The sequence below is a fragment of the Ochotona princeps genome, chromosome 22, assembly GCF_030435755.1.
Source record: "Ochotona princeps isolate mOchPri1 chromosome 22, mOchPri1.hap1, whole genome shotgun sequence".
NCBI lineage: Eukaryota > Metazoa > Chordata > Mammalia > Lagomorpha > Ochotonidae > Ochotona > Ochotona princeps.
The window spans coordinates 23,360,208-23,372,399 of record NC_080853.1 but is presented as its reverse complement, the minus strand read 5'-3'; the positions used below and the strand labels follow the sequence as shown (position 1 = coordinate 23,372,399).

The following is a 12,192-nucleotide window of genomic DNA, read 5'->3' as shown; positions in this document are numbered from 1 at the left end:
ACAGTACTCTTGAGGGGAAAATGTGTTAAGTTCTCTTAATTGGAATGTTTGGTGCTCGGTCTCAAAATTAGGACCCACCGATGCATCTTCCTTTCTGAGTAGTGGAAGCAGAAATTCCCTTGAAGCCATACTTGATATTTCTTGAAGAACTATAATATACCCAAGGCTGTGCTAGAAACTAGAGCAGGGGGTGGATTGCTAGTTACCTTTAGTGTTTGTAAGTAGAGTTCTATTGGATGGCACAAAAAAATGAATCTTGATTTTCCTGAGAGGACCTAGGGCTATAGGGGTTAGCTGGAGAGGCAGTGAACTTGCCTTTGTGGCGTTTGGAGGTCATAGTGTTGTCTTCTCCCATAGATGCTCAGAATTGGTCTCCTGCTTTCTTTTCCACTCACTCTGCCTTCTGTCTCTGGTAATCCTCCTTCCTAATTTGCAGCATATGTGTACAGAACAATGCCTAATGGCTTCTTTTCTGTCCCTTAAATCCCGGTTAGTTTTTTTCCTCTCCATCCTCCCATTCCTCAAATAAGAAGTGAAGCCTGTTCTCATTCTTCCCCCTCTCTCAAAGATAATAGTTTATTCTCCTGAAATCTGTGTCCATTGTTCCCTTGCTTTGCTCTGTGCTTCCCTTGCATGTGTATTTACCCTGACAGGGCTCTGTGTGCCTTGTAGCTCCTGGGGAGTCAGGCCTCATCGGGACTGATCGCTAATTCAAGACTCAACTGTGTCTCACATTCCAGTGTCAGACTTACCGTAGTTTGTTGGTCATTTTCTCCTTGATGACCTTTTTAGTTTTTTAGATTTACTGATTATTTTTATTGGAAAGGCAGATTTCCAGAAAGAGAGGGGAGACAGAGAGGAAGATCTTCCATCTGCTGGTTCACTTTCCAAATGGCTGCTAAGGCTAAAGCTGAACCAGCCCAAAGCCAGAAGCCAGGAGTTTCTTCTGGGTGTCCCATGCAGGTGCAGGGTCCCAAGGCTATGGGCCATCCTTGACTGCTTTTCCAAGCCACAAGCAGGGAGCTGAGCTGGAAGGGAAGTGGATCAGCTGGGAAAGGAGGTGGCACCCATATGAAATGCTGTTGTATGCAAGGCAAGGATTTAGCCACTTGGTCACCACGCCTGGTGGGTTCCCCTTGATGGTCTTAAATTGAACTTTTGTTTTTTTATTTATATATTAAGAATATTTTTGTTTATTGATTTGAGAGTTCCAGAGAGCCATCCACTGGCTCATGTTCCAAATAGACGCAGAAATTAGGGCCAGGCCAGTCTGCAAGCAGGAGGCAGAAACTTCATCCTGGTCACCCTTGTGAGTGACAGGGGCCCAAGTGTCCAGACCATTCTGCGCTGCGTTTTCAGGTGCTCTAGCAGGATCTGAATCAGTAGCGGGGAAAGCAAGACTCACACCAGCACCCATATGGCAGGCCAGTGTCACAGGTGTTGGCTTCATGGCTGTGCCGTGGTCCTAGCTCCTGAGCTTTGAGGAGTTTAGTAGTTTATTGAGGTATGCTGCATATATCATATATTGAACAGTGTGTGTACAGTTTAACAACCATCAACCCTTGCCCAATTTTAGAACATTTGTCACTTCTCAGAAACTGTGTTGTACCTGTTAACAATCACGTTCCATCTGTATACTTTCAGCCTAAATAAATTACTGATACACTTTTTGTGTCTGGATTTGTCTGTCCTGAACTTTTCACATAAATGGAATTATAGAAGGTGATGGTTTTGATTGGCATTTTTCTGTTAACTTATTTTGAAGGCCATCCAAGATGTAACGTACATTTTGGGCTTTGAAATTGCTGACCATTGTTTTACTATTACCTTGTTATTTGGAGAACTGCTTTTTCTTAAAGTGGCTTGCTATTAGTATTGGTAAAAATTGGAATTCATTTTCTTAATCCTTTGCTGAAGCTCTGGAAGAAAGAGAAAAAGGTAATATGCTTTATAAAAATATAATGAAAGCCCTATGGGAGTGTATAAGCCCATGCTCTTGAAGAACTCACATATAGTTGAGTTAGAATGACTAATGTTAAAGGTTTTGGAAATGCTACAAGTGAATAAGCAAGATTCTAAGGAAACGCGGGGGGAGGAGAAATGTACAAAGTGCTGTGAAGTGAGTGACATTTAATCTGAAGCTAGTCCCTAAACCATTGGGATTTTAGGACATGGGTGTCGGAAGGGAGGGAAAATACATTTTGAAAGAAATGTTATGCAGGGCATTGGGAGATGAAAGAGCATTTCTAGGAACTTAGAAAATTGAGTGAGCCTCAGCAGTTTTCTGCCAGAATAGGAGACTAAGCATCCAAGTTAGGCAGCACCTGCTGTGGGACTCATTGCAAAAATTTTGGGGAGAGGGAAGTGCACAAAGTTCAAGTTTTGGAAAGGGAGCTCTTAGGTCCGAAGTGTGTGTTGGAGGCAGCAGAGTTAAGTTAGGGCAACCACACGAAGGTGGCCGTGATTGTTGTAGGTGGGAGACAATAACCCGAAGTTGATCCTGGTAGTGGAAATGAAAGGAGACAGGGTGGATCGGCATTGTTAAGGTCCAGTTTATAGGACTTATTGATGTGGGTGGTGAGGGAAATTAATTCTAAGGTGATTCCAATAACCTGTCATTTGAATGATTTGGGATATTGGTGAACATCCCCCATAGTGTCAAAATTAACTTGTGTTGTTCCAAGACATTTGCTTTCTGTAGGTGAAATATCTGCTTCATGTTGCTTTAAAGAATAAAATATCTTAAAATCTGAAGATTCCTTAAAGTGTTTTATTTCCAGTTCAGATATGAAACATAGGTTCTTACTGAACCTAGGATCTGTCATTTTTAGATTTGAACAATCAAACTACTACTAATTATCACTTCCTCATAGCCAAAAGAATGCAATGGTGTAAAGATTCCAGTTGATGCCAGTAAACCTAACCCAAATGATGTGGAGTTTGATAATCTGTATTTGGATATGAATGGGATCATCCACCCCTGTACTCATCCAGAGGACAAGTACGTAACCTGTTTTTGTTGCTGATATCACACATCACAGAGGAAGTACTGGGTTGTGTTACATTGCCTGTTTATCATTGTAGACCAGCACCAAAAAACGAAGATGAAATGATGGTTGCAATTTTTGAGTACATTGACAGGCTTTTCAATATTGTAAGACCAAGAAGGCTTCTCTACATGGCTATAGATGGAGTGGTAAGTGCTAATGATTACCTGAGAAACCTCCATTATTATTTGTAGTGTGTCACTTTAAAATGAAAATGGTTGTTAGTGGGTGTCATTCTTTTTTTGGGGGGTGAGGGGAGTCATTCTTCATTCATCTGAACATTTCCTTGGTGTTGTATGAGACAGTTGCAGTGGGAAGGGCCTTCCGAATTTCCCAGAGTATCAGAGTATCAGGTAAATATAATTCCCTTGGGTCACACTGATGTGTATGGGCAGCTGCAGGTGGGTTGGAATGAAAGAGCGAATGCTTGGAATGCTTGGGAAAGCCTGAGGTGCTGCCCCAGGAGTTGGAACCGTGTCCTACAGTCCCTGACCAAACAGAGCCAGAAGGATAGTTAAGAGGGAAATAACTGACCTAAGACAATGGTGTCAATAACTTAGGTTTAAAATGACCAGCAAAGTACATACTAGGGTGTAAGGAAAATCATGACTTTAATTTTTACCTTATCACTACATTTTCATTTGTTTGAGAAGTGGAAAGAAAGATACAGGGAGAAATCTATCCTCAAAATGCCCACAAAGCCAGGGCCTAGCTGCAGAGCTATGCAGAGCTCTATTCTTATCCTGTATGGGCAGATTTTTTTCTCTCTCCCTTGCTTTCTTTTTTCTTTTCTTGTCTGTCTATATATATATATATATATATATAAACACATACATACATATATATATACAAATATATATAAGTATATAAATATACATATAAATATATATATTTATAGTACCTATATATTTATAGATTTACAGACAGTCAGAGAGAGCTATCCTCCATTAGGGATGCCAGTGCAACAGTCTGAGACTGTCTCCCCCACTTTAAAAAGATATTTGAAAGCAAGGTTTTACATGCACGCACGTGCACACATACACACACGCACCTTTCATTTGCTGATTCGCCCAGAGCTAAGCCAGGCCAAAGCTAAGAGCCCAGAAGTCCATCAAGGTCTCCCACCTGGCATGCTTCTCTGCTTGACATGAAACAGAGCCTTCGGCAGGATGCTGGATTGAAAGAGGAGTAGTGGGAACTCAATCTGTTGCCCACAAGGATGTTGGATGTTGGTGGTTTCATCTGCTGCATCACAGTGTTAGCCCCAACCCTTGAGGTTCTTGGTCCAAATTTGACTTCTGAAGATATACTGAGGATATTGTGAAGATGTCTGTTGTGAAAGAATTGTTAGACATAATTCTTACCTTGCTCTTTAGTGAGCTAAGTCTCTTCAGATGTGTTTGTGAATATTTTGGCTGGTATTGTGACCTTTTTTTTAAAGATTTATTCTATTTTTATTGCTAAGTTAGATATATAGAGAAGAGGAGAGACAGAGAGGAAGATCTTCCGCCTGATGATTCACTCCCCAAGTGACTGCAACAGCTGGAGCTTAGCCGATCCGAAGCCAAGAGCCAGGAGCTGCTTTCCTAGGTCACAGGCAGGGAGCTGGATGGGAAATGTGTTTGCCAGGATTAGAACTGGCGCCTATTTGGGATCCCGGTGCGTTCAAGGTGAGGTATTTAGCTGCTAGGCTTTGTGTGACTTTTAATATGTGCTTTCAGGCACCACGTGCTAAAATGAACCAGCAGCGTTCAAGGAGATTTAGAGCATCAAAAGAAGGGATGGAGGCAGCTATCGAGAAGCAGCGAGTCCGAGAGGAAATACTGGCAAAAGGTAAAGACTGTCTTGCAGTTGGACTTTCTATAAGATATGTGCAGAAGAGGAAGGGTTACGACTTACAAAAAGGTAGGATTTTAATTGAGGATCCCAAAATATCTCCAAAAAGGTTATGCTCAGTGTTAGAAAAGTAGAATCTTTCATTTCATTTTACACTGTTTTTAAATTTTTTATCCAATTTTTAAAATTAAATTTTTAATTTAAAAATTTTAATTAAAAAAAAAAATCAGAGTTGCAGAGAGAGAGGAAGGAGAGGCAAAGAGAGAGCTGGGCTGGGCCGAAGCCAAGGAGCCAGAAGCTCCATCCAGATCTCTCTCTTGCAGGTGCAGGGACATGTGCAGGTGCAGGGACCCAAACACGTGCTTCCTTTTGCTGCTTCTGGCAGGAACGTTTTAGTAAAGGAGCTGGAGTGAAAGTGGAAAAGCCAGGACATGAACTGGTGCTTGTGTAGGGTGTCAGGTGGCATTTTTTTTTTTTCCTAAAGATTCATTTATTTTGATTGGAAAGTCAGATATAAAGAGAGGAGAAGAGATAGAAAGATTTGCATCTGCTGATTTCACTCCCCAAGTGGCTACAATGGCCGAAACTGAGCCGATTCAAAGCCAGGAGCCAGGACACCTTCCGGGTCTCCCACATGGATGTGTGGTCCCAAGTCTTTGGGCCATCCTCGACTGCTTTCCCAGGCCATAGCAGGGAGCATGATGGGAAGAGTAGTTACCAGGATACGAACCGGCGCCCACATGGGATGCCAGCATGAAAAGCAAACACTTAAGCCTCTAGGCTACCTTGTTGGGCCAAGGGGCAGCATTCTTATCTCCAACCCTCAATACCAGCTCCAGGTTCTTGCCACATGCTAATAAGCTTGTTTATTTCATTTCTTTTCTTTTTTTTTTTTAATGATTTGTTTTATTTTTATTTGAAAAGCGGGGTTACGTAGGGAGAAGACAAGACAGAAGGAAAAGGGTCTTCCATCTGCTGGTTTGCTCCCTAGATGGCCACAATGGCCAGAGCTGGGCCAGTCTGAAGCCAGGAACTTCTTCCAGGTCTCCCACATGGGTGCAGAGTCCGAAGGACTTGAGACATCCTCCTCTGCTTTTTCAGGCCACACACAGGGAGCTGGATCAGAAGTGTGGTCATAGGGATTCAAACCAATTTGATATGGGGTGCTGGAGCCATAGGCAGAAGCTTAACTCACTATGTGATGACATCGACCCCAGAGCTTGTTCAATTGTAAACTACTGGTAAAGGAAAACATGGAAATAAAAGGAGAAAACTGGAAGGGAATGACGTTTGCCTACTCCTTTCAGTGTGGGTGTAGGTCTTCTGCTAACTTGGACATTAAGTGAGAATATATTAAGACTGCTGCAGCTTTGTCTTGGTGACTGTCAGAGAGCAGTAGTTGTGGGAACCTGTAATGGGTTGACTTCTTTGGTGTCCTGCTACATAGGAACATGATAAACCAGGAAAGCTACAGTTTAATGAGTCAAGATAATTGTAGTTTGCATTTTCTTTTTAAGATTTATTTATTTTTATTGCAAAGTCAGATATATAGAGAGGAGAGACAGAGGAAGATCTACCGTCTGATGATTCACTCCCTAAGTGACCACAAAGGCCGGAGCTTAGCTGATCTGAAGCCAGGAGCCAGGAGCCTTTTCTGGGTCTCCCACACGGGTGCAGAGTCCCAAGGCTTTGGGCTGTCCTCAACTATTTTCCCAGGTCACAAGCAGGGAGGTGGATGTTAAGTGGGGCTGCCGGGATTAGAACCGGCACTCATATTGGATCCCGGCATATTCAAGGCGAGGTATTTAGCTGCTAGGCGACCACACCGGGCCCTGTAGTTTCCATTTTTTCAGTAGATGTCGTAGTATAGTCAGTTTGATCTGCAATTAATGATAAATGGTGTTATTTTAATTTGCTGCAAATATGTAGGCGTGTTGTTATGTTGACTGCAGCTTATAATGAAGACATAAAAGCTGTTTATGACAATGTTTGATTTTAAGGATGTCTTCAAAGAAAATGTTATATATTTGGTCTTGAAAAACAGCTAGTTAGTGATATATAGGGAAAAAATCAGGTTTTTATTTTCTACCAGCTGATAATTTTATCTCATCAAATAAAGCTGTGATAAACTCAGTATCTTAATCTTAATTTTCTAAGGTACTTTTTTCTTAACTTATGAAATTAAAACTCCTAAGCTACGTGTGTGTGTGTGTGTGTGTGTATCTATGTGTTAACACTAAATTTAAAATTGGGGCAAGGAATTTGTTATCTTTTCCAAAGAGAGAACAGTGTTCATTAGGTAGCAAATTTTAGCTTTTTTTTTGTTTATTTGAAATGGAAATTGTTATTGTTTCTTAGTTTAATGTTGAGTAATTGACTCACCTTTTTCTGTAAGAACAGAACATTGCCCTTTTTTGTAGGTGGCTATCTTCCTCCAGAAGAGATCAAAGAAAGATTTGACAGCAACTGTATTACACCAGTAAGTAGTCACTTACTTTCCTAGCTATTGCTAACTCTTAAATAATAGGTTAATTTATTTCCTTCTATCAATTTTAGGGAACTGAGTTCATGGACAATCTTGCTAAATGCCTTCGCTATTACATAGCAGATCGCTTAAATAATCACCCTGGGTGGAAAAATTTGACAGTAAGTTTCACATTTTGGTACTTCACAAAGCTAGGGTGATCATTCGAGGCTGCAGTTTGATATGACTGATATTATTTATCCTTTTTCCCCTTAAAAAAATGTTAGTTGACTGTCAGAGAAAAGAGAAGCCTCCAGGATTATTTGAAATGGGACACCTTGGTTGACGAGGTTTTCTGTAGCTGAATTTTCTTGCAATGCCAATTTTGTTCTCTTAGTATCACTATGAAGCCACAAAATAAGATTCATAATTTTTAACATAGATAGGTATGAATGTAATTTTTAAGTAGAAATTCCTGTTATTTGGTATCAAAATATAGCAATATATCTGCCTTTAAAATGCTTGTGTCTTAATAAGAACTTAAGTACAACATAATTGTGTTTTAGGTTCATAGTCCTGTTTCCCTATTAATAAGCTAGGGTAAATTGTATTTAATGAATACATTTTATTGCTTACTGAGCAGTAGTGAAACTAGTAACAGTTTGTGATTATCAGTTTTTCTAATGTCTGGTGTGACCCAAATAGTTCCTTCATTCCTGTTTCATGTAGTAAATCAGTGAAGTGGTTTTGGTGTCTCACACACACATTATTAAGAACTTTTTAGATGTCTAGTTACTTTGATTCTTGTACTGATAGAAAATTGGAGATGAGATGAGAGTGTTGAAACTTGCTTTTCACTAGGTTATTTTGTCGGATGCTAGTGCTCCTGGTGAAGGAGAACATAAAATCATGGATTACATTAGAAGACAAAGAGGTAAGACTCAGAGTGTGTGATTATATGTCTGTTAAAGAAGAATAAACCAAAAAACAGATAATATGTTGGTGAGATGTGATGTTCCTGTGGTGTACTGTATATTTACATTAATGTATGTTTCTCCTCTTAGCCCAGCCCAACCATGACCCAAATACTCATCATTGTTTATGTGGAGCTGATGGTAAGTTTCTTCTTTGAGTTGTGTGGGTTTTTTTGTTTTTTGTTTTTTGATTTTTTTTTTTTTTTTTTTTGAGTAAGGTGCGCACATTAATGGGTTGATGTATAGCAATGGATTATTCATAAGATGTGTGAAAATTTTGAAATGCCTTTTTCATCTCATACGCTAGAGAGGAAACTAATATTGAGTTGCTGCTTACTCTGTGATCAGTGATTGCCTTTTCTTATTTGGCTTTCACATTTTTCAACCCTGTGATACAGCTAAAGGTACCGCTTGTTTCATCCTGAGTGGTAGTCTGTGTTGCAGAGTCCCGTGTCTGGGAGATGGAGAATGGGCCTTTCTTTGCTGTTTATGGGAAGGATTCCCTCAAATTGCTCACCACTTGGTGTTTTTCTCATTCTTGATTCATAGCTGATCTCATTATGCTTGGCCTTGCTACACATGAACCCAACTTTACCATTATTAGAGAAGAATTCAAGCCAAACAAACCCAAACCGTGTGGTCTTTGTAATCAGTTTGGACACGAGGTCAAGGATTGTGAAGGTTTGCCAAGGGAAAAGAAAGGAAAGGTAAGAACTTTGGGATGGTGGCTGCCTCATCTGAAAGAAAAAAATATCCTGTAAAACAGAAATGACAAAAATATACTTGTGTTAAATAGGATTAATTATTTGAGACAGCTGATTTCTAAAAGAGAAGTTAGATTGGATTGATCAGGTTTTTGCTTGCTTCCTCTGATGGATGTCTTTTTTTTTTTTTAATGGCATACATCCAAAGACTTGGTCTTCCCCTTCTCCTCTCCCCACACTGATTCCCCGTATTTTATTACAGTAGTGTAGTCCTTCAGAAAACAGGTATAAGTCCATCATTCTGCTGTTTAAGTGTATCCTGACGTTGTAGGTATGGAGGATGGTCAAGTCCTACATCCTGTTGCCAAGATGCATTTAACAGTTTCTTTGGGACTCCGTCTTTGATTTGGAAGTGGAGATGCATACTGCATTGTATCTTCACATCTTAATATGACGATAGATGTCTTTTTTAAAGCAATGTAAGATAAGCCTGCCTTCAAAAGGATGCATACTCATTCTTTATATATATCTAACATAGTTTATCGAGAAGCTGCTAAGGTCTTGTAATGTATAAATCTGTTACTTATTTTAAATGGTAACTTACTAAAAGGAATTGCAAATCAAATGTATTGTACTTCTTGATGCCTTTAAATTACTCCCAGTTTCCTGGGTTGTATCCAGTCCTCTAATGGTTCTTGACAGATGATGCAGTAAGTCCCAGCATGGGTCTGAGTGTGTTTTCACAGAGAGGAGTAGAGGCATACACAGCAGAAGGTTTATATTGAGATGTGGGTTAGGGATCAGTGAGCTCCAGTCCTTCAGATTTGACCCGTGAGCTAGCTAGGAATGTATTTTACAATTTTAAGGAGTTTCACAAACTAATGATATAAAATATAGTGCAGACGACATGCCTGCTGCAAGGACTTAAATGGTTACCATGTGGCCGGTTGCAGAAAACGTTGGCTGGCCCTTGATCCAGATGTGATTGAATGTATGGATAATTTTGTTTTATTTTAGAAGGGTCTGGCAAGCATTTTTTGATTTAATGCTTGTGTTATTAAAAGTGGATCTTGTTTTACGGGAAAAAAAAACTTAAAATGTGCTTGGTTGGACAAATTCTGGAGTAGACCTATTCACTCCTCCCTCCGTTCCTGCAGCATGATGAACTTGCTGACAGTCTTCCTTGTGCAGAAGGGGAGTTTATCTTCCTGCGGCTTAATGTCCTTCGTGAGGTATGTAGTCGTGGTCCGTGGGATTGGTACTCTAAAGTCGTGTGCCTTTTGATTGCCTTAATGGCTACACTCTCTTCTGGTTGTAGTATTTGGAACGGGAGCTTACTATGGCCAGCCTACCCTTCACATTTGATATTGAGAGGAGTATCGATGACTGGGTCTTCATGTGCTTCTTTGTGGGAAATGACTTTCTTCCTCACTTGCCATCATTAGAGATTAGGTATGTGTATGTATGTGCTTTTTCAAAATACTGTTTTAGCCTTCTTGACTTCACAGAGCCACTGGTCCTAATGCATGATGCCTATCTCTCGTGACAGGGAAGGTGCGATTGATCGTTTGGTTAACATATACAAGAATGTGGTACACAAAACCGGGGTAAGTTCACACTTGAATAATTTCAAAACATAAGTGTTTGCTTTTATAAGAAGATCATTTTACATTTATTTTATCGCTTACAGGGTTACCTTACAGAAAGTGGTTATGTCAATCTGCAAAGAGTACAGATGATCATGTTAGCAGTTGGTGAAGTTGAGGATAGCATTTTTAAAAAGAGAAAGGATGATGAGGTAAAGTGTTCCTATTGCAGTAGCTAACCTTGCTCCTGTCTCTCATAGGCTTTGATGACCCCGTGATTGTCCTTTTAACCTCTCTGAGTCTGCTCTTCTATCGTTATAGTGTATCTACACTAATGCCATCTGAGCGGTTGCTGCTTTATTAGAGACTGTGATGTTTGTTATATGGAGTTGTATATTGTACATTGTTTGAGTTGCATTGTAATATTTGCTCTCTGCATAATATTAGGATATTATTCTAAATACCTGTCTAATGAATAGGATGTGAAGTGAGGGTTCTGTGGCTGAAAGAATGCTGGGATTGAGCGACTAACTGCCATGGTTTATAAGAAACACTTGGAACTTATACCGTAGAAGCAGAGTGTCAGGAGACTGGGTGGGATTGTCTCAGCTGGGGCAGAGCTAGGAAGGATATAGAATCTGGGGCGTGGGGGGGGGGGGGCTGCAGCTATTAAATAGGAAGGAAATCAAATGACAGCACTTTGGAGGTGAAGACTGTGGCCGCTGGATGCTTAGGTGTCCAGGGTTCTGGCTTGGGCAGGGGTGTTTTCCAGTATCACTCAGCTAATAAGCACTATCGGTGAGTAAGGTGGGATGGGGGCAAGGTGGAGACTGAGTTTTGTTTTGGAATCGTTCAGTTAGAGGAGTTGTGCAGACACCAGAGAGAAGTCTGTTAAGCTGTTAGGTGAATGTGTGTGAACATTGAGTAGAAGTCTTTTGAGAAAAGATTTGAGAATGATTGTCTGCTAGGAGGTACTTAAAATCCTGAGTATGAGCTTGAATTCCTTATACAGAGTGCATATTCTGTCCATCAGAACCCTTGGGAAGCATGGACTAAGGAGAAAAAAAAGAGGAAAGAGGAGAAAGTTCTAGGTGAAAGGAAGTCCTAAGAGGAAGGAAGCCATTGGTGCTCTTTGAGGGATCAGTACGATGGGCAGGCACCTGCTGGTAGCCAGGTGTTGGGATCCTGGGAGCTGATGGGAGGAGAGGAGCTGCCTGAAGGCAGACTGGGGGAATGGGACAAGCTATGAGGGATCATAGCTTCTTTGAAACACTGAAGGAAGAAATACTTTCAGAATCTGGCTTCATTGAAAACTCAAGTGACTATTTTGAGCAAATAGCAACACAATAATATGGCTACATTGCCTCATGATCTCTTGACAGATTAAATCTTGCCAATGAATCTGACAAGATTATCTGTTTTACTGAACTTTGCATATTATAGCTAATGATCTCTCATTTTTAGAACTTCAGGCATTATTTTACATAATAGTGAGTTGACTGTGCATTCTTTTCAGAAGCCTTCAGTATTTAGGTTATTTTTTGCTGTTGTGATGGCAAGAGTTTTCACATATAAAATTAA

At 40.3% G+C, this 12,192-nt stretch overlaps 1 protein-coding gene across 3 annotated transcripts in view; it reads left to right on the top strand.

The window, feature by feature from the left end:
• Positions 1-12,192, top strand: part of XRN2 (5'-3' exoribonuclease 2) — a 69,389-nt gene that overhangs the window by 6,024 nt on the left and 51,173 nt on the right. For 2 of the 3 annotated variants that reach the window (XM_004585646.2, XM_012927180.2), the window contains exons 2-13: positions 2,874-3,001; positions 3,085-3,196; positions 4,769-4,880; positions 7,304-7,362; positions 7,440-7,529; positions 8,209-8,281; positions 8,412-8,462; positions 8,871-9,028; positions 10,183-10,257; positions 10,344-10,477; positions 10,575-10,632; positions 10,716-10,823. In XM_004585646.2, the coding sequence (XP_004585703.2) occupies positions 2,874-3,001; positions 3,085-3,196; positions 4,769-4,880; positions 7,304-7,362; positions 7,440-7,529; positions 8,209-8,281; positions 8,412-8,462; positions 8,871-9,028; positions 10,183-10,257; positions 10,344-10,477; positions 10,575-10,632; positions 10,716-10,823 (1,158 nt within the window). Of the gene's footprint in view, positions 1-2,873; positions 3,002-3,084; positions 3,197-4,768; positions 4,881-7,303; positions 7,363-7,439; positions 7,530-8,208; positions 8,282-8,411; positions 8,463-8,870; positions 9,029-10,182; positions 10,258-10,343; positions 10,478-10,574; positions 10,633-10,715; positions 10,824-12,192 lie in introns of those variants that run through there. The other variant, XM_058679868.1, reaches the window with a different exon arrangement.